At 40.3% G+C, this 23,313-nt stretch overlaps 1 protein-coding gene across 5 annotated transcripts in view; it reads right to left on the bottom strand.

The window, feature by feature from the left end:
• Positions 1 to 23,313, bottom strand: part of PTPN2 (protein tyrosine phosphatase, non-receptor type 2) — a 97,748-nt gene that overhangs the window by 17,918 nt on the left and 56,517 nt on the right. For 4 of the 5 annotated variants that reach the window (XM_025365466.1, XM_025365465.1, XM_025365463.1 and 1 more), the window contains 3 exons: positions 21,056 to 21,190; positions 12,000 to 12,209; positions 10,779 to 10,931 (listed from right to left, as the gene is read on the bottom strand). In XM_025365466.1, the coding sequence (XP_025221251.1) occupies positions 10,779 to 10,931; positions 12,000 to 12,209; positions 21,056 to 21,190 (498 nt within the window). Of the gene's footprint in view, positions 1 to 10,778; positions 10,932 to 11,999; positions 12,210 to 14,068; positions 14,138 to 21,055; positions 21,191 to 23,313 lie in introns of all 5 variants that reach the window. The other variant, XM_025365464.1, reaches the window with a different exon arrangement.

Raw genomic sequence — 23,313 nt, 5'->3', positions numbered from 1 at the left:
TGAAAGATACAACTACTAGCAAAGTTATCTTTCAGAAATGAAAGAAAAATGGAGTCTTTCCCAGACAAGCAAAAGCTGCAAGAATTTATTACCAATAGACTAACCTTACAAGAAATGCTTAAGGGAGTTGCTTCGACTGGAAGCAAAAGTATAATTACTATCATGAAAACATATGATAATCTAATCTCACCGACAGAGGTAAATTAATTACCAAATTCAGAAAACTCCATTGCTATCACCGTGGAATATAATCTTTCAAATCCTCATTATGAAGGTTAAAAGTAAAAAATGGTTAATGGTAACTACAGCTACAAGTTGTTAAGGATCACACAATATAAAAAGATGTAAATTAAGCAACAAAAGTGTAAGTTTGAGGGGAGGGTAAAAGTCAAAAATATTTTATGAGACAAACGTTAAGTTGTTATCAGCTTAAAACACTCTATTGTAACTATAAGATGTTTAATGTAAGCCTCATAGTAACCACGAAGAAAAAAAGTAACTACAGCAGACACACAAATAAGAGAAATAAATCAAAGCTTCTCACTATAGAAAATCACCAAACCACAAAGGTAAACAATAAGAGAGAAAGAAAGGAATAAAGAATATGCAAAGCAAACAGAAAATAATTAACAAAATGGCAGGTGTAAGTCCTTATCTATCAATAATACCCTTGAATGTAAATAGATTAAATACTTCATTGAAAAGACATAGTGGCTGAATGGATGAAAAAACAAAAAACAAAATCCAACTCTATGTTACCTACAAGACACTCACTTCACCTGTAAGGACACACTAAGCCTGAAAGTGAAGGCATGAGAAATGATATTCCATGCAAATTAAAACCAAAAAGAGAAGAGGAGTAGCTATATTTTGATAAAGTAGACTTCAGGCCAAAAACTGTAAAAAGAAACAAAGGTCAAAGCGGTCAATTCAGCAGGAGGATGTAATGATTTCAGGTATCTATGCACCCAACACTGGTGCACACAATATAAAGCAGATATTATCAGACCTAAAGGGAGACACAGACTGAATACAGTAACCGCAGAGAACGCTACATCCCACTTCCAGCAATGGACAGATCATCCACACAGAAAATCAACAAAGAAACACAGGATTTAAACTGCACTCTAGGCCAAATGGACCTAACACACATTTACAGAACATTCCCTCCAACAGCCACAGAATACACATTTTTCTCATCAGCACATGGAACATTCTCCATAATGGGCCATATATTAGGCCACGAAACAAGTCTCAACAAATTAAAAAAAGAAAAAAATCACAGTCAGGCCAGGCGGGTGGCTCACGCCCAAGAACTTTCGGAGGTGGAGGCGGGAGGATCACCTGAGGTGAGGAGGTGAGGCCAACACAGTGAAACCCCGTCTCTACCACAAATTAGCCGGGCGTGGTGGTGGGCACCTGTAATCCCAGGTATTTGGGAGGCTGAGGCATAAAAATCACTTGAACCCGGGAGGCGGAGGTTGCAGTGAGTCAAGATCGTGCCACTGCACTCCAGTCTGGGGGTCAGAGTGAAGCTCTGCCTCAAAAAAAAAAAAAAAAAAAAGTAGAAAGATCTCAAATAAACAACCTGATGTAAAGGAACTAGAAAATAATAAACTAAACCCAAAATTAGCAGAACACAGAAAATAATAAAGACCAGAAGAATGGAAATAAAGTGACTAAAAAAGATACAAAAGATCAACAAAACCAAAGATTGTTTTTTAGAAAAGGTAAACAAAATCAGCAAACCTATAGTAGACTAAAAAAAAAAAAGACTCAAATCAGAGATGAAAAAGGAGACATTACAACTAATACCATAAACAAAGTATTGTAAGAGACTATTATAAACAACTGTATGCCAACAAATTGGAAAGCCTAGAGGAAATGGCTAAATTCCTAGACACACAAGCTATCAAAACTGAACCATGAAGACACAGAAAACCTGAACTGACCAATAAAGAGTGAGATTGAATCAGTAATAAAAAGTCTCCCATCAAAGAAAAGCCCAGGACTTGATGGCTTCATGGCTGAATTCTACCAAACATTTAAATAATACTAATTCTTTTCACACTATTCAAAAAATTGAAGAGAGAAATCTTACAGAATCATTCTATAAGGCCAGCATTACCCTGATACCAAAACCAGACAAGGATACAACAAAAAAGAAAACTACAGGCCAATATCCTTGATGAACATGGACGCAAAAATCCTGAATGAAATAATAGGAAACTGAATTCAACAATATATTAAAAACATCATTTACCATGACCAAGTGGGATTCATCCAAGGGATGAAAGGATGGTTCAACATATGCAAATCAATAAACATGATCTATCAAATCAACAGAATCAAGGACAAGAACCATATGATCATTTCAATAGATGCAGAAAAACCATTTGATAAAATTCAACATACCAGCTGGGCACAGTGGTTCATACCTGTAATCCCAGCACTTTGGGAGGCTGAGGCAGGTGAATCACTTGAGGTCAGGCGTTTGGGACCAGTCTGGCCAACATGGTGAAACCTCATCTCTACTAAAAATACAAAAAACAGCTGGATGTGGTGGTACAGGCCTGTAATTCCAGCCACTTGGGTGGCTGAGGCACAAGAATCGCTTGAACCCAAGAGGCGAAGGCAGCAGTGAGCCGAGACTGCGCCACTGCACTCCAGCCTGGGCAACGGAGCAAGACTCTGCCTCAAAAAAAAAAAAAAAAGGGCCGGGCGCGGTGGCTCAAGCCTGTAATCCCAGCACTTTGGGAGGCCGAGATGGGCGGATCACGAGGTCAGGAGATCGAGACCATCCTGGCTAACACGGTGAAACCCCGTCTCTACTAAAAATACAAAAAAAAAACTAGCCGGGCGAGGTGGCGGCGCCTGTAGTCCCAGCTACTCGGGAGGCTGAGGCAGGAGAATGGCGTGAACCCGGGAGGTGGAGCTTGCAGTGAGCTGAGATCCGGCCACTGTACTCCAGCCTGGGCGGCAGAGCAAGACTCCGTCTCAAAAAAAAAAAAAAAAAAAAAAAAAAAATTCAACATACCTTCGTGATAAAAACTCTCAACAAATTAGGTATGGAGGAAACTGTGCCTCAACACAAAGCCACGTATGACAAACCCATAGTTAGTATTATACTGAACATGAAAAAGTTGAAAGCTTTTCCTCTTAAGATCTGGAACAAGACAGAGATGCCCTTTTTTTTTTTTTTTTTTTTTTTTTTTTTTTTTTGAGATGGAGTCTTGCTCTGTCACCAGGCTGGAGTGCAGTGGTGTGATCTACAACCTCCGCCTCTCGGGTTCAAGCAATTCTCCTGTTTCAGCCTCCTGAGTAGCTGGGACTACAGGCGCGTGTCACCATACCCGGCTAATTTTTGTATTTTTAGTAGAGACAGAGTTTCACCATGTTGGCCAGGGTGGTCTCAATCTCTTGACCTCGTGATCTGCCCATCTCAGCCTCCCAAACTGCTGGGATTCCAGGTGTGGCACCAGGCTAGAATGCCTACTTTCAACACTTTTATTCAGCATAATTCTGTAAGCCCTAGCCAGAGCAATTAACCAAAAGAAAGAGAAAGGGCATTCAAACTGGAAAGGAGGAAGTCGAATTGTCTCTGTTTGCAGAAGACATAATCTTATATATAGAAAACCCTATAGACTCTACAAAAAAACTGTTATAATAAACAAATTCAGTAAAGTTGCAGGATACAAAATCAACAAATAAAAATCAGTAGAATTTTATACATCACTAGCAAACTACCTGAAAAAAAGAAATCAAGAAAGCAATTCCATTTTCAAAAAAATTACCTGGGAATAAATTTAACCAAGGAGGTGAAAGATCTCTATAATGAAAATTATAAAACATTAATGGAAAAAGTTGAAGAGGACATAAATGGAAAGATAGCCTATGTTCATGGATTAAAATTAATACTGTTAAAATGTCCATGCTAGGCCGGGCGCGGTGGCTCAAGCCTGTAATCCCAGCACTTTGGGAGGCCGAGGCGGGCGGATCACGAGGTCAGGAGATCGAGACCATCCTGGCTAACATGGTGAAACCCCGTCTCTACTAAAAAAATACAAAAAAACTAGCCGGGCGTGGTGGCGGGCGCCTGTAGTCCCAGCTACTCGGAGGCTGAGGCAGGAGAATGGCCTGAACCTGGGAGGCGGAGCTTGCAGTGAGCCGAGATCGCGCCACTGCACTCCAGCCTGGGTGACACAGCGCGAGACTCCGTCTCAAAAAAAAAAAAAAAAATGTCCATGCTACAAAGTGATCTACAGATTCAATGCAATCCAGTGAAAACACCAATGACATTCTTCTTAGAAACAGAATAAATAATCCTAAAATTTGTATGGAATCATAAAAGACACCAAAAGCCAAAGCAATTTTTAGCAAAAAGAACAAAGCTGGGGGCATCACACTCTCTGACCTCAAAATATACTACAAAGCTACAGTAACCAAAATAGCCTGCTACTACCATAAAAATGGATGTAAAGACCAATAAAACAGGAGAGCATGGAAATAAATCCACGTATTTACAGCCAATTTATTTTTGACAAAGACGCCAAGAATACACACTGGTGAAGGACAGCCTCTTTGATAAATGGCGTTGGGAACACTGGATATCTACATGTCCAGGAATGAAACTAGACCCCTATCTCTCACCATATTAAAAAAATCAACTCAAAATGGGCTAAAGACTTAATATAAGACCCCAAATATAAATACTAGAAGAAAAGATAGGGGAAACATTTCAGGACATTGGTCTGGGCAAGGGAAGGGTCTTTTGTATAAGACCCCAAAAGCAAAAATAGACAAATGGGATTACATCAAACTAAAAAGTTTCTGTACAGCAAAGAAAGCAATCAACAGACTGAAGAGACAATCTACAGAATGGAAGAAAATATCTGCAAACTACACATCTGACAGGGATGAATATCCAGAATATATAAGAAACTCAAACAAAATTCAATAGCAGAGCAGAAAACACAAATAATCCAATTAAAAACAGGTAAAAGACCTGAACAGTCATTTCTTAAAAGACATCCAAAGAGCCAATAGCTACATGAGAAAATGGTCAATATCACTAATCAGAATAATGCAAATCAATACCACACTGAGATATTACCACACCCCAATTAGAATGACTATTATCAAAAAGACAAAAAATAAATGCTGGCATGAATGTGGAGAAAGGGGAACTCCTGTACATGGCTGGTGGAATGTAAATTAGTACAGCCATTTTGGAAAACAGTATAAAGGTTCCTTAAAAGATTAAAAATAGAACTATCATAAGATCCAGCAATCCCACTACTGGGTATTTATCCAAAGGAAATGAAATTAGGATTTCAAAGGCATATTGGCACTCTTGTGCTTATTGTAGCACTATTCACAATAGTCAAGATACGGAATCAACCTAAATGTCCATCAATGAATGGAGGGAGAAGGAAAATGTGGAATGTATATACACATACACACGTATATACGTATACGTGTATATATAACATATATACATATACATGTTATAGATACACATATATATGCGTATGTTATATATACACGTATACGTATATACGTAATATATACATATATACACACATACACACATACACACACACACACACACACATATATAGTAATACTGTTTGGCCATAAAAAAAAAAAAGAAATCCTGTCTTTTGTGGCAAAATGGATGAAACTGGAGGACATTAGGTCAAGTACAGAAAGACAAATAGTGCACTTTCTCATATGTGGAATCTAAAAAAGTTAACCTCATAGAAGCAGAGAGTAGAACAGTACCTGCTGGAGGCTTTGGAGAGTAGGGAAGAGTGGGCATGGGGAGAAATTGAACAATAGTTCAATAGGGGAATGAGTTCTGGTGTTTTACTGCACAGTTGAATGACTATGGTTAATAATATTTAATATTTCAGACAGGGTGTGGTGGCTCATGTCTGCAATTCTAGCAGTTTGGGAGGCTGGGGCGGGAGATCACTTGAGCCCAGGAGTTTGAGACCAACCTGGGCAACATGGTGAGATCCAGTCTCTACAAATATTTAAAAATGAGCCACATGTGGTGGCATGCGCCTGCAGTCCCAACTACTTAAGAGACTAGGGCAGGAGGATCCCATGAGCCCAGGTGGTTGAGGCTGCAATGAGCGAGCCATGATCGTGCCACTGCACACCAGCCTGAACAAGAGAATGAGACCCTATCTCAAAAAAAATGTATATACATACACATTTTATATATACATAAAATCCTCTCTTCTAGCTATTTTGAAATATTTACATATACATATATATTTCAAGTACTATGAAATATATTAGCATATAATAATATATAATGAAATATACATTTCAAAATAGCTGGAAGAGAGGATTTTGAATGTTTTCACCACAAAGATAAATGTATGAGGTGACAGATGTGCTAAATAGTCTAATTTGATCATTACATAATGTGTAAATGTATCAAAATATCTCACTGAACCCCATAAATAGGTACAATTACTAAGTGTCAATCAAAAACAAAGGCCGGGGCACGTGGTGGCTCACGCCTGTAATCCCAACACTTTGGGAGGCCAAGGCAGGTGGATCAAGAGGTCAGGAGATCGAGACCATCCTAGCTAACATGGTGAAACCCCATGTCTACTAAAAATACAAAAGATTAGCTGGGTGTGGTGGCGGGCACCTGTAGTCCCAGTTACTTGGGAGGCTGAGGTAGGAGAATCACTTGAACCCGGGAGGTAGAGGTTGCAGTGAGCCGAGATCATACCACTGCACTCCAGCCTGGGCGAGAGAGCAAGACTCCGTCTCAATAAAACAAACAAAACAAAAAAACAAAAAAATAAAAAAATACAGTGGCACTGCACAAAAACCACAAATTTTTTAAAAAAGATTTCAGCCAAGGTAGATTTTGCTTGAATCTTAATCCATTTCTAATCCACAGTATGTAACACTGGAGTGCCGACCACAGTGGTGCTTGAATGTGATCTGGAACCTTCTTGCTCCTTGCCACTGTTCAGTCTAGGGCGGAACCAACAGTGAGATTTCCAAGTAGGTCCTTATGACGCTAAAGGACTTTAACTGTCAGGGTTGTGATATCAGGTACACTAGCAGCCCCAGGCAGCTGGCTAGCCCACCACTGGGCTAGGGAAACACCCTCCAGCATGCCTCTAGCATGGACTTCAGGAGTATACGGCAACCCAAACCAGGATTCGGACCAAAATGAAGAGAAATTTCCGTTTCTTCTATGAAAGAGGACGTCATCATCTACCCTGGGAGACAGTTGTAATTAATGAGATGGCATGTGAAGAGCCCAGCATCATGTCTAGAAAATACTACGTTTCCTCACTTGTCACCATTCCTAGGGACGAAGGTAGAGGAAGAAGAGTGCATCTGGGCCCTGCAGATGAAAGCAGTGACAACTTACATGCCAGAGAAGAAAAAGGCATATATAACCTACACACTGCGACTACAGTCTCTCGAGTCCTTGAAAGGATGAGGACATGACCACCATCTACGTATCTGCCAGTGGCAGGTGGTACAGGTAGAAGCAGTGGGAGCCAATGGTTTTGATTAACTATGACTACACTGGCCCAAATGACTCAGTATGGACAGGGATGGCCTTCTTTGAAGATCTTATCCAGGAAGCAAGGAGTCTTGGATCTAATTAATAAGGAATACTTGGCCGGGCGCGGTGGCTCATGCCTGTAATCCCAGCACTTTGGGAGGCCGAGGTGGGCGGATCACGAGGTCAGGAAACCGAGACCATCCTGGCTAACACGGTGAACCCCGTCTCTACTAAAAATACAAAAAAAAAAATTAGCCGGGCGTGGTGATGGGCACCTGTAGTCCCAGCTACTCGGGAGGCTGAGGCAGGAGAATGGTGTGAACCCAGGAGGAGGAGCTTGCAGTGAGCCGAGATCGCACCACTGCACTCCAGCCTGGGCGACAGAGCAAGACTCCGACTCAACAACAACAAAAAAATAATAAGGAATACTCTACTTATTGCCCGAGGAGTTTAATGATTTTAAACAGAGATGTAATATTGCAACTTACAGTTTTTTGGAACTTATGGAACATTCATTCCCTGGAGTTACTCTTGTGCAATATGGTACTGTTAAAAGCAATGCTTGTATTTAGATCTTTAAAAAGTCTCTGGGAAATCCATTCATAGAATGGATAAACTAGTTTCTAATTTGTCTCACTGTCATCATGTACCAGAGGTATTAAACAGCAAAAAGCATGCCTGGCACACTGGCTCATGCCTGTAATCCCAGCACTTTGGGAGGCCGAGGTGGGCGGATCACTTGAGATCAGGAGTTTGAGACCAGTCTGGGCAACATGGTGAAACCCCTTCTCTACCAAAAATACAAAAATTAGCCGGGCGTGGTGGCGCGTGCCTGTAGTAAATCAGTAGCTGGGATTACAGGCACCACCACACCTGGCTAATTTTGTATTTTCAGTAGAAACAGGGTTTCTCCATGAGACCAAGTCTCGTCTTTCACTCAGGCTAGAGTATAGTGGCACAATCTCAGCTCACTACAACCTCGGCCTCTAGAAGATACTACATTTCCTGAGCCCTCACTCGTTATCTCCTGTGCTCAAGCAATTCTTCTACCTCAGCCTCCCAAGTAACTGGGATTACAGGCATGTGTCACCACGCCCAGCTAATTTTTTGTAGCTCTTACAACATTAGTTCTGAATTGCCAAACTAGATATTTACTCTGGGAGGTTTACTGTCATCAATACTGGGAATTTGCTAATCAATATGTGGTAATACCAGCAACCAGCTTAAGTATTTATGCCTGACCTTGTGCTGAAAGGCAATTACAAATAGCCTATATATCTACAGGAATGTCAAGGTCCTTGAAAGTTTTCTGTAAATGAATACATACTTTAAGATTATAATTATACATATTTACGGACTTAAGATACAATCGCTTTGGGCTGGGTGTGTTGGCTCACGCCTGTAATCTCAGCACTTTGGGAAGCTAAGGCAGGCAGATCACCTGAGGTCAGGAGTTGGAGACCAGCCTGGCCAACACAGTGAAACCCCATCTCTACTAAAAATGCAAAATTAGTCCAGGAGTGGTGACAGGCACCTGTAATCCCAGCTACTCGGGAGGCTGAGTAGGGGGAATTACTTGAACCTGGGAGGCGGAGGCTGCAGTGAGCCGAGACTATGCCATTGCACTCCAGTCTGGGCAAAAAGAGCGAAACTGTGTTTCAAAAAAAGAAAAAAAAACAGTAGCACGTGTGGTATGTATGTATTAATCCAACTTTATCAGTAATCACTTCATATGCCAATGGTCTAAATGCACCAATTAAAAGACAGAGATTCTCAGAATGCCAAGACCATTTCCGCAGAAATTAACCCCTTGGAATGGGTAGCAGGCTTTTCTGATCCTGAGTACCTGAAAGACAAAGATGTTTCCAATGTCCTGTCTGGAACAGGGGCAGAAAATGCTGTAGAATTGAGAGTCTGAGGACTCTACCATACCAGATTAACAGAAAAAAATCCTTCCTAGCCACAAACTGCATTGTCAAAGACTCCACAAAAAAGTGTCCAGAAAAACTGATCTCTGTGATAAAAAAGGATCCATCCTCAGATAAAGCATGTATTCTAAAACTAAAGATACAAAACTTAAAAAAAAGCAGTGGTAGGAAAGACACAATCCAAAGGACCATACACTTCCCTCCCAGTGACCCACCTCACCACAGCCAGGAAGCAGGCTGTGAAGGCATGGGGAAATCTGACTGAACTACTTGATTTTCTTTTTGACCTCCAGATTTAAGTTGGTGAAAGCTCACTGCGATTAGAAAGGGAAATTTTCCTAATCTTAAACATCTGAAATAACTTTTACTTCACCTAAATCACTGATCACTGCCAAAGTAATCCCAGGAAAGCCAGTGTTCCCAAAGTCTAGTGTCTGAAGCAGGACATGTTCTGTGGGCTGAGTTTTCCACACATTGAGTATTTTGGCTCTGAGTACCCTAAGGTTTATGTTCATTAAGAATATTTTAATGCTATTTAAAGATTTGGAAAAAATCTTTTAAAATAAACCTTTATTCTGACACCAAGGGTCTAAGTTATATTCCTGTATTGGCTAGTAATCACAGAAATGAAAGTGCTAGTAAATATGTTCACATAAGAGAAATAGAATGAAAAGTCAGTCTATCTTATATTACGCATCAATTTACAGTATCTGCTTACGTCCAATACGATGTGATTAAACCATACAAAAAATGGAGTCTGTGGTTGTTTCTATTTTACATTTTAACTTAGTGCATAACACAAACTTCTGATCAGTCTTTGAATTTAGGTTCTACAAATATGCAGTAAAAATAGCTTCATGAGAATAAAGCCATCAACCAGAAGAATGTAACATTTTGCTGGAATTTCATTATATCTGCCATAAATATTCAAGTTGCTTGTTATAAAGTCAAATATTATATAAACCAAGTATTAGTGTGTAATGAGGGCAAAAGTATCTGAAGTTTCCAGCTACTTTAATAATTAAAAGCTTAACCACCCCCAAAATGAAAAATTCAGTTTCTTTAATGAAATCTTGTTTCTACAAGGGCTTTTAAGTAACAGACAGGATTTAACCTGAGGCTGAGTATATATGAGGAAGCTAGCTAAAATTTTACAATTTTAAGACAGCCAATTGGATTTACCACAAAAATTCAAACATACTTTTTGAAACAAAGACAAGGGCTCAAGTGGAGTGCAGTTATTTGATGCTATGTGTATTTAACAAATAGATATGATTTTAAACGTGTATAAAGTTTACCTGTATACTAGAATCTCCCTTTATACATTTTGCTCCTTCTATTATAGCCATGTATGAGAATCTCAGTTGATCTGGGGTCTGAATAAGACCCATTCGGTATTTTCTCATGTTCAGTAACACTTGTTTAATGTTAATATCATCTCCTTTTTCCATCTGCAAGAAAGGCAAATATCAGACAAATTTTTTGTTATTGGAACCCAGGAAACAGAATCAATGCAGGATCATTGCTAAGATTTTTGCTCTGCATTTTCTCCTCTGAAAGAACAACGATAATTTAACCCTGCAGCTATAACTGTTACATACACAGCAACTATCCCAGCCTACTCATCCCTCCCCACATCTCAACCACTCAAGTAGATGGAGGACTCTGATTCTTCAGCTGATTCACAATTGATTCCAAACCAATCACAGTAATCTCATTCCTTCTGGTCAGTCACTGGTTAAAGGAAGGATTTATAATCAGTTCTGACTAGTATAAGGACTTTTTTTTTTTTTTAAGTCATGGCAGGAGTCAACCTTTCTGCTCACTGCCCTTCCGCCTCCTTCATGTCTGCACTACAGACACGATGTCTGGATACACAGCACCCATCTAAAGATGGTGGGAAAGAGGCCAGTAAGGAAAAAATAAAGGTCCTAAAAACAGAAAAAAAGATTTAGGCTGTATACAGGCTGGGACTGGGATTGACTGGTGCAGAAAGAATTAGCCCTTGGGGGCACAGACAGGAACCTCAGGCGAGTAACAGTAATACTGACATTTATGGAATGCTCAGGAAACACCAGGGACTCTTCTAAGTGTCCCTTAATGTATTAATTCATTGAATTCTCACAGCAACCCTGTGAAATATGTCTATCATTATCCCTAGTTTTTAAATTTAAAAAAATGAGATAAAGTATTTGTCTGAGGAGGAAGTCAGTATTACATATGAATTTATATTTGAAAAAATGAGGGGAAGAGACCTATTATTTCTGTAATATAAAGCTACCAGGAAGAAAAACATCTTCTTAGGAATCTCTAAAATCATCTTGGATACATTTCTACCAGTCATGAATAAGACGCAGTTGCAAACATGGAAATGAGATTTTTAGGTTTTTCCAAAAGTAGAAGTTAAAAGTTGAAAAACCTCAGTTCTATGATACAACATCAGTGCTTATTCCTTGCCAGTGGAAGCAGTTTAAAAAAAAAATCAATGAGATTAAAATGAGATCACAAGAAGCACTTACCAAAACAAGACAAGTGTCTACCAGAGAGAAGGTGCCAGAGCGCCCAATGCCTGCACTACAGTGGATCACCGCAGGCCCATGGTCAGGGTTCAAGGAGCCAGATTCTCTCACTTTAAACAAGAAATTGAGAAATGAAGCTGGTGATTCAGGGACTCCAAAATCTGGCCAGGTAGTATAATGAAAGTGAGATATTGTTCTGGTTTCACCACTCTAAAAAGTGAAAATCAAGGGAGGAGAAGTTAGTTCTATTTTTTTTTCTTTTAAAAAAACTACTTCAGAAAGATCATGTGTTTTGTGTAATCCTTTACAGCCATATAAGCTGTTTATACTATGATTTTTCCATTTGTTTTCTGACAATCCCATATACAAATTAGGGAAGATTTTCTTTAGTGGAAATTTGGGATGTATTAATAATAGCTAACACATACAACACTTACTATTTTGGAAGCCTGTTCTAAACACTTTCCTTATTAACTAAATCCACACAACAATCCTATTAAAACCCATTTTCCTGGTGAAAAAACTGAAACAAAGGGTAAGTAGTTTGCTCAAGGTCACACAGCTGGAACATGGCAGAACCAGGATTCGAAGCAACCTGGGGCAGCCTTTGGGTTCTCAGTTACTAATCTGTTACCATACACGTTACCAATATTTTCTTTAATTCATGCATCATGAATGGACTATTTTTTTCTATTTTAAAAAATGTCTGCCAGGCGCAATTGGCTCATGCCCGTAATCCCAGCACTTTGGGAGGCCGAGGTGGGCAGATCAACTGAGGTCAGGAGTTCGAGACCAGCCTGGTCAACATGGTGAAACCCCATTTCTACTAAAAACACAAAAAATTAGCCAGGCGTAGTGGCGCGTGCCTGTAATCCCACCTACTTGGGAGGCTGAGGCAGGAGAACTGCTTGAACCCAGGAGGTGGAAGTTGCAGTGAGCAGAGATCATACCAGTGCACACCAGCTTGGGCACCAAAAGTGAAACTCCATTTTCAAAAAAAAAAAAAAAAAAATTCTACCAGTGTAATTTTACATTCTTTAACATTTTCCTTTTTATGAATTTCAGAGTTTCTTTTTAAAATATAATTTCCTGTTTAACATGATTATCTGTTAGATTCTGCTACACAGGCATAGTGGAGCAACTCAAGAATTAATCTAAAGAACCAATCTTTACATTTTTAATTGGAATTGTTCCTCTAATTGTTGCCTTTCCCCATGGCAATAATTTCCAGTCCTAAAGCTGTTTATATGCTTTTGCTGATGTGCTAAAATGGTTTACCAACATGCTAAATGTTTCCTGTCTCTTAGGCCTGCCTGGCAATCACTAACGCTTCCTGGATATTCCTGATGGTCTGTATTTCTAACTCATTATGAAAATGTTCCTCAGCTTTCTGCCAATTGCCTTTTGCCCCAAGGAGCACTTCTCTGCTTTATATTCTTCATTGGTGTAAATTAAGCAGTGGTCTTCCACTAATACATCTTTGCGCAATTTTTCAGTTTTATTGTAGGAGGTTTTTTTTGAGGGAGGAGGCATAGAAACAACGTAAAAAACCTTGATGTTTAATGGTGTAAGAACTAAAGACTATTATTATAATATCCTGCTCCCAATAAAAACTTCCAAAATTAGAAGTTAGCTTTCACTTTAAAAATATAAATTTTTGGCTGGGCGTGGTGGCTCACATCTGTAATCCCAGCACTTTGGGAGGCCGAGGTGGGTGGATCACCTGAGGTCAGGAGTTTGAGACCAGCCTGACCAACACAGAGAAACTCCATCTCTACTAAAAATACAAACTTATCTGGGCGTGGTGGGGCATGTCTGTAATCCCAGGTACTTGGGAGGTTGAGGCAGTAGAATCGCTTGAACTTGGGAGGCAGTGGTTGCAGTAAGCCCAGATCGCACCATTGCACTCCAGCCTGGGCAACAAGAGCAAAACTCCATCTCAAAAACAAACAAACAAACAAAAAACCCCTATATTTTGCAGCAGAAATTGACTTCTACATCCCAGACTCAGTATATAAGGTATAATACTAATAAAGTACAGTGAAATAAATTTTTTTAAAAGTACATACTTTTAGTGACCTTTTAACATCCAGCATTAATAATTTCAAATACAGTGTGATCCACAAGTTCTCAATATACTAAAAGCAATAAAAAATTTCTCCATTACGAATTAAAATGATCACGGTTTCTACGTTTTAAGACATTTCTTTTTAAATTAATTATGGTAAGTGAATAAAGCCAGACTGAAGGCTACATACTATACTATTCCGTTTATACGACATTCTGGAAAAGGCAGAATCTCACAGAAACAGAAACCAGATCACTGGCTGCCAGAGGCTGGGGGCAGAGAACATGACTGTACACAAGCAACACAAGAACATCTGGGGCAGGGGAGCGGTGACAGAACCGATCTACGTTTCTGCTGTGGGCAGTGGCTACATGACTGAATGCACTGTCAAAAGTCACATAACTGTACACCAAAAGGAGTCAATCTTACTGTAGGTAAAAAAAAAAAAAAAAAAAAAAAAAGGTAAATTTATTGCATTAAAAAAGAGAATGCAAAACATTCTAAAATAAGAAGGGTAAACTCTCGTGTCCTTTTACAGAACAGCAGGTGGGCAGTTAACAAGGCAACACCGACAGGAATGGGCTAGAGGCAGGTTCTCGACAGCGCGGGACACAGTTAACTCCAAGTTTTCCTGTAAACGAGGTTAAGATTCTAGTGACATTAATAACCCACTTTGTTTCTTACTTGCTGTGGCCATCGGCAGGACCAGACTCAGTCTGTGTGGGCCTTTCTGTGGTCCGCTCTGAGCGGGAGCCTGCAGTGCTCTGTGGTTTCTGGCCCAGAGCTCCTATGGGGTCCTGCGTGTAATTACTTCATCATGTCCTGGCTCAAACATATGGTCGCCCTACAATCTTGGGCAACGGCTTGCTTTCTCTTTGCTTGTATGATTTTGGCTCAAGACTAGTGGTCTCAATTTTTTTCAAATTCAGGTCACACTGTCTGGGATACTGGAAGCCAGTTCCCAGAAATGCTCATGACTGTTTGTATAATAAAGTCTTCCCCACTAATAGATTTTTGAAAATCAGTTGTTGTTTTTTCTCCCCCTACAGAACCAGGACTTTTTGAGAGGTTAACTTTGATTAATTTATCCTTACAGAAACAAGATTCAAAAAACACAGCTTTCCAAAATCATGTAATTCACAGTTACAAAGGACCACATGAAGGCATAAGATTCATATATTTACTACTCTGGTAATAGAAACATTCATATGCATGAATGGATGGACCCCTTTCCCTCTTTTTCATGCAGGAAAAAAAAAAAAATGAGAGGGGAAAAAAAAAGGGTTGCCAAAGGATACAAAGCTAAAACAAAACTCATCTTTATTCCAAACAAGGTCTGCATTTAGACTTTACAATTTTTGGCAAACTCCTTATTTTCAAAACTGCAGAAGCACCCTTTTCTTCTCCTTGGTCACCAAGTCATACTACTTCCCCTCTGATCCCCAGCCGCTGCCCCCCAGCCCACCAAGTCACACTACTTCCCCTCTGATCCCCAGCCGCTGCCCCCCAGCTTCTCGCTGCTTCACCCCACTCCCTACACACACCCGGGCTGCACCCACAATTATAGGCTGTCCCTGTCTGCAGCTGCTCCACACAAGCCTGCCAAACTTTCTGTCTAAAACTTTGCATTATGTATACTACATTCTGCACAAAATGTCAGCGGCTTGCTGTTCTAAGGCAAAATCCCATTTACATTTTTAAAAGAGAATTCTAAATTTAAAGTCTTTTTATAGGGATGTCAAACTTGCATATATGAAACCAGGAAAATAACCTGTGAGTTGAGCAGGTGTAACAACAGGAATTGTTAGGCCACAGCAATTTAAGTGTATGCCCTGTTCACAGCCTTCAAATGCAAGTTAATAATCATCATAAATACATAATAAGATTATACATTTTCCAATTATAAAAAATCTATACAGCTCTATGACCCCAGGCCCAATTACTTTCACACTTTAGGTATATATGGAGGGTACCAAGATTTTGTTTCTAAAAGACTTTCACTAAGCCCCAGTTCTGTCATCTGTGAATAGGGTTAATAATACTACTTACCTTACAAAACTGTTTTAACGAACAAATGAAACAATTAATGTGAAGTGCCTGCCATATCCCTGCACATGGTAAATGCTTAACAGATACTGGGTATTTTTAAAACAACTATACTCACCAATTGCCTTTACTGTGGCCCCTAGAAAGCTCCAGTCAATTGTAAAACTCAACACATTTTCAACCTCTTCATTGGGTATTTCCTCTACACCTAAAGAGTGACAAAGTTTGTCAACCCTATGTCCTAACCAGATGTCCAATCTGTACCTTCACTATCACTGCCTTAGTTGGGTCTCTCATCAATTTTTGCCAGGGTCAGTATGTCAGTGATAAATATTTACTGACTGCAATTCATTGTGAAAGACAGATCAAACTCACTAGATGAGGAGGAGCGGCAGAAGCGGCTAGGGACAGGCTCGCATTCTAAGCAGAGAGAAAGCAATATGCAAAGGTATGCCACCCACCCCCACCAAGGAACTAACCTATTAGACAAGCCTGTCTGTTAGCATGGACTAATCCTGGATACCCGAAGGAGAGGGAGTTAGACAAGGAGGCAAGGACCAGGCTGGGCTGGGTCACGGTCTTGTGCACTGGACAGACACTTTTTTTAGTAACCAACGGGAGCTACAGAAGAATTCTTAGAGGCCGGTGGAAAGACTGTATCTGTGTTTTACAACAATCACTCAGGTGCAATGTGGTTAAAATGTACTCCGTGCAATGGCCGGGGAGTGCCAAGGCAGCAGATAACTCCCAGCCCCTTGGAAGTTAAAAACCTCATTATGGAGTCAAGATTTAGACAGAGAGAAGTACTGAACAAGCAGTAGAATGATAATATTTAAATTACTGAAAAAGTATAAGAATCACAGCTGTTAGGGATAAATGTGTCACAGATATATGTCAGGAGAGACCTAAGAAAGAAGTGGGCCACAGGGGTTACTAAGGACGTGTAGGATACAAAGGCAGAGAAGAGAGAGGACATTCTAGGTAGAATAAACTGTTTAAACGATTTTGAATCAAATCCCAGCTAAGCATCATAATAATTAGACTCTCATCTTGCTTAATCTATAGGGACAGGGAAATAGAAGACAGTCAGCATTATAACAGTATTCCTGGAACTCACTAAACATAAAGCTGGCCAACAACATTACAAAAATAGTGAAGGGCAACTAAAAAGAAAAAACTAAAAGACAAGTACTCTAGATGACCTTGTATTTTTAAAACCCCTCAAAATTATCTCCATAGCTTAAGCCACAGGCCACACTGCAGAGATGCAATCTCTTCGTTCAGGGGCAAGGGTCCAAACTTTTAGCTTTAAGTAAGTCACTGTAAAGGGCTCCTCGTATGTCACTGTGCTGCTCCATTAGACTGGAGGCGGCGCAGGGCTTGCTTAGACAACAGCTTTATCTTCGGACCTGTTAATAGACATAGGTCAGACTCCCTTAGATGCACACTGGATCTCTGCACCGCAGAGACCTCAATAAAGACAGAGATCTGCGGGTTGAGGTTGGCTATCAGCCCCCTACTTCATCATCACTTTTTCTCACTCCCTTGGTTCGTTCTTTCTCTCTAAACTTATCCTTTTCAACTACTCCCCGTTTCTGTTGTCCCTTCCAATTCATTACTATTACAGAAAGGAAACTGATAAACTAAAAAGGTAATTGCGGCTCCTGCATTATGTCTTAGACGCTGTCATGATATTAACTCACTTGATCTTTAGAGCAATCCTATGTAGTAGGTACATCAACACCCTCATTTCACAGATGATAAAGCAGGTACTGTTTATCATCCATAGTGAAGTAATGTGACCCAAGTCACTCAGCAAGAGTGGCAGAGTCAGGATTTAAAGTCAGGCTATCTGATTCTACAGTTTATCTACTTAGGCAAATGTAATTCTGCCTTTCATACTGAAAAGCCACTTTATCCTTCTAAAGAATAAAGAATCCCTAGTTCTAATGAAACATTATAAAGTAGAACACAAACAAATGCTTGCTATTACATTATGGTATGTTCTAAACCCAGGCCAATAAAAAATCCAGTGATCATGTCATTGTACCACACAGTTGCTAGCAACTAAAACACGGTGGCTGGCCAAGTCACATGACGGCCTCAACTCCAGAAAGATGCTTCAGAATCAGTATTTCTCTTTACAACAGTTAGCATCTTTTCAAAAGGACTTATCCCCATGTCAAAAGTTAGGAGATGGCCGGGCACAGTGGCTCACACCTGTAATCCCAGCACTTTGAGAGGCTGAGGCGGGCAGATCACCTGAAGTGAGGAGTTCGAGATCAGTCTGGCCAACATGGCGAAACCCCATCTCTACTAAAAATACAAAAAATTAGCCAGGCATGGCGGTGCACACCTGTAGTCCCAGCTACTCGGGAGGCGGAGACAGGAGAATCACTTGAACCCAGGAGGTGGAGGCTGCAATGAGCCAAGATCATGCCACTGCACTCCAGCCTGGGCAACAGAACGAGATTCTGTCTTAAAAACTAGGGGACCAGGAGAACTAATGAGTTCAGTCTGTCACTTATTAGCTAAGTAATCAGTAGAAAAAGTCCTATAACCGAATGGATTTTAACGTAACTATTCATTTTTATAATGTAAAATATGGGGATAATAAGAATATTTACACTGTCCACACTAACTGAAGACTATTGGTCAAATGATATACATGTGAAAGCATTTTGGAATCTGATAAACAAAACACAAAAATCATTTCATTTTATTATTACTTCAGTTACCATCAATTCTCAATAAGGACTGTTCCAGAAATAGGGAAACACATCGATGCCCTTCATCTAAATCAATTTTAATGCCATAAGCAAATGAGTAATTACCTGGGATAAATACCAAGAGAAGATGATTCAGAGAACTTTGAGAACCTTGTGGAAATATAGTTCTGTTTCTGGGAATGAATAATGTACAGCTCAGTCCAGTATCAAACAGTTATTGATGTATCTCAATGCAGTTTAAGACACATGTAAATGGAAAGAGTTGGGACAAAATAAATATACTAATGGGAATTTATAAATAAATCTAAGCATTATCATTCCTAATTTTGAGCCTTTTTAGGTGACTGAAGAGACTGCATAATAAGCTTAGTTATGGATGTCATGGGAAGCTGGACAGAAGGAAAACCAGAACCTAGGCGTCACGCACACAGCATGCACCTGTGCTTACTCAATGCAGCAAAAAAAACAAGTGTTTCAAGGGATCCACCATAAAAGGGATTGCCACACATCTAAAAAGCACGTGTGTATACGTGTGTGTGTGTGTGTGTGTGTATATATATCCCTTCTTTTTAAGGCTTTGTGTTGTTAGTGATCACTTAATTTACCTAATGGTTAACTAAAACAGTATTTCACTTAAAGACTACATACATTCCTAAAGTCATATGAGGCTAAACATTTTCCTATTTTCAAGCTATCACAGTTTCTATTAGCATCTCAGAATTACTCTCATTTCATTATTTTCTAGTTTATTCTAATTATAACACAAAGAAGGCAAAAGAGGTAAATGGCAAAAGGGGGAGAAATGCCCCAATCATCACCCCGGCAACAGCAGGTTCATAACCCACTACGTGTATGTATCTCAGCCAAGGCCCAAGGAACACTTCGTATGTTTCTGGGGAAGAAAAAATGCAAGTAAGGCCTGGCATGGTGGCTCATGACTGTAATCTCAACACTTTGGGAGGCCAAGGTGGGAGGATCGCTTGAGCCCAGGAGTTTGAAACCAGCCTGGATAACAAGGCAAGACCCCGTCTCTACAAAAAAAAAAAAAAAGAAAATTAGGTATGGTGGCTCATGCCTGTAATCCCAGATACTCAGGAGGCTGAAGTGGGAGGATTTCTTGAGGCCAGGAGTTGGAGGCCGCAGTGAGAGCTATGATCATGCCACTGTACTCCAGCCTGGGTGGCAATGCAAGACTCTCTCAAAAAACCAACCAACCAACCCACCAAACACCCAAGTAAATGTTCTTGAGACCACATGCTACATTTATACATGTATATGTATGTATGGATATATGTATGTGTGTTACATATATATAAAAAACACCATTTTTTCACAACTCAGGACAAATTTTTGTGTTGTGAATCACTTAACAATAGCTTTGTAAGTTATTTTCTTTTTTTTTTTTTTTTTTTTTTGAGACGGAGTCTCGTTGTGCTCCCAGGCTGGAGTGCAGTGGCGTGATCTCGGCTCACTGCAAGCTCCGCCTCCCGGGTTCACGCCATTCTCCCGCCTCAGCCTCCCAAGTAGCTGAGACTACAGGCGCCCGCCACCACGCCCGGCTAGTTTTTTGTATTTTTAGTAGAGACGGGGTTTCACCATGTCAGCCAGGATAGTCTCGATCTCCTGACCTCGTGATCCACCCGCCTCGGCCTCCCAAAGTGCTAGGATTACAGGCTTGAGCCACCGCGCCCGGCCTGTAAGTTATTTTCTTGACGATTTTGCTATTCTTGGCTGTCACAGGTCTTGGGAGCTATTGTTTCCTGGGCATCTACTGAGGTCAGGTGCTCTGCATACACACCTTCATCTGACCTTCAGGACAGCCCTGGAGGGGAGGCGCGGTAATCTCCATTTTACAGATGAGGAAGGGCTCAGGGAGGGTGGGCAACAAGTCTAAATTATACCTCTACTAAGTAGCAGAGCTGGATCTGAATCCAGGTTTGCCTGACTCTAAAGGCCTCTCTATTAATCCCCATGTATTTCTATTAATCAATTTTCAATCCCCAAATAACAACCTGAACTTTGAAATTCGTAGTTTCTACTGTTTCTTTAGAGTCCTCAGAAAGTTACTACGTGCAGGCACACAAAGTGATTATGACTAGATACTATAGGTATTATCCAAATGCATGTGCTTATCAAACTTCAAATCTAATAATAGAGAATAATTCTTTAAACCACCATATAAAGTCCAGACTTTTGGGCAAGAAAGGTCTTACATTGATATTTTCTAATTGTAGTAGATGTACTGTATAATACGACTTCACATCTTCTGACAAGAGCTTCACACTGAATCCTGTTTCTTTAAACAGCATCTCTTGGTCATCTGTTGGCCAGTACTGTGCACATTTAACCTAAATTTAGAAATATGTATATGTTTTTTTTAGTTTATAGACATCATGAAACCATAAAGTTAAAAAATGAAAACAAACCACACATGTACATGTTATATTTTTTCAAGTACCCAAAACTAAGAAGCCACTACTATATTCTGCGCTTAATGTATTTTAGTAAGATTGAAATTTTACAGCCGGGTGTGGCTCGCGCCTGTAATCCCAACACTTTGGCAGGCTGAGGCGGGAGGATCACCTGAGGTCAGGAGTTCGAGACCAACCTGGCTAACACGGTGAAACCCCATCTCTACTAAAAATACAAAAATTAGCTGGGCACTGTGGCGGGTGCCTGTAATCCCAGCTAGTCGTGAGACTCACCTCCTAAGCAGCTGGGATTACAGGCACCTGCCACTACACCCAGCTAATTTTTGTATTTTTAGTAGAGACAGGGTTTTGCCATGTTGGCCAGGCTGGTCTTGAACTACTGACCTCAAGTGAGCCACCCACCTCAGCCTCCCAAAGCGCTAGGATTACAGGCATGAGCCACCGCGCCCGGTCTTATAAGGCATTTTTAAAGTGTTTCTGTAACGTATAAACTAAAAAAGCCACAGATATCATATTCATAAAATAAAAATTATCATTTTTAAAGCATGATTACCTATATTTTAATGTCAGGACATTCACTTTATGTTTCTAAAATTATCAAACCCTTCCAATAATTTTATCTTCAAAATAAATGTTGCTGGCCGGGCATGGTGGCTCATGCCTGTGATCCCAGCACTTTGGGAGGCTGAGGCGGGCAGATCATGAGGTCACGAGATTGAGACCATCCTGGCTAACACGGTGAAACTCCGTCTCTACTAAAAATGCAAAAAATTAGCCAAGTGTGGTGGTGGGCGCCTGTAGTCCCAGCTACTAGGGAGGCTGAGGCAGGAGAATGGCGTGAACCCGGGGGGCGGAGCTTGCAGTGAGCAGAGATCGCACCGCTGCACTCCAGCCTGGGCAACACAGCAAGACTCCGTCTCAAAAAAAAAAAATATGTTGCTGAAGAGGCTTTATTTTACAAGTATTTTCCACAAATGCCTATGAATCTACTACTCAATATTCCATCTAAGGCCAGGCACACGTGACTCACGCCTGTAATCCTAGCACTTTGGGAAGCTGAGGTGGGTGGATCACTTGAGCCCAGGAGTTTGGCCTGGGCAACAGCGTGAAATTCAGCCTGGACAACATGGCGAATTCCTGTCTCTACAAAAAATACAAAAAATGAGCTGGGTGTGGTGGCGCACCCCTATAGTCCCAGCTGCTCGGGAGTATGAAGTGGGAACATGACCTGAGCATGGGCAGTTGAGGCTGCACTGAGGCTGTGCCACTGCCCTCCAGCTTGGATGACAAAAGTGAGACCCAGTCTCAAAACAAACAAACAAAAAAAATGACATTTAGAAATTAACGTTGTATATTTGCTTACTAAAATTAAACTGGGGGAGAGAATGAGAAGATAAACCCCTTTTACCTAGAGTTTGGCAGAACTACTGATATGAAATTCAAATCCGTGACAATAAACATATCTTCCCAAATGCCAAAGTATGAAGCCAGCAGACTGAAGCAAGGCAAAACAGTCATTTCGGTAGGACAAAAATACCAGAAAAAAATATTTTTAAAAAATGGCCATTTCTCCTTTTCCAAATAACAGCTACAAACAATAAAAACATCTCCCAAACCAATAAACACTATGAATTAATTCTTTAAAAGGTGTTAAAAGACAAACAAAAAATGATATAAGAAGTAAAAGACTAAAAATTAGAACAACTCAGAAACAAGATAGAAGATAGAAAAGTTCAAATAATAGAACACATCATTTCAGAAATGAGGATTAAACCGGAAGGAAGAGAGAACTAAACACAATAGATAATAATGCCTTAAGAGGAAAACAATTTTTTTTTTTAAGAGACAGGGTCTTAAGAGCTCTGTAGCCCAGGTTGGAGTGCACTGGGGTGAACCTGGCTCACTTCAGCCTCAATCTTCTGGGCTCAAGTGATCTCCCAACCCCAGCTGGCACTCCAGGTGCATGTCACCGCACCTGGCTACTTTTTGTATTTTTTGTAGAGGTAGGGTCTCACTTTGTTGTCGAGGCTGGTTTTGAA

The sequence above is a fragment of the Theropithecus gelada genome, chromosome 18 (assembly GCF_003255815.1).
Source record: "Theropithecus gelada isolate Dixy chromosome 18, Tgel_1.0, whole genome shotgun sequence".
Classification (NCBI taxonomy): Eukaryota; Metazoa; Chordata; class Mammalia; order Primates; family Cercopithecidae; genus Theropithecus; species Theropithecus gelada.
The sequence above is the reverse complement of the archived record's forward strand: the minus strand, read 5'-3'. Positions and strand labels throughout refer to the sequence as shown.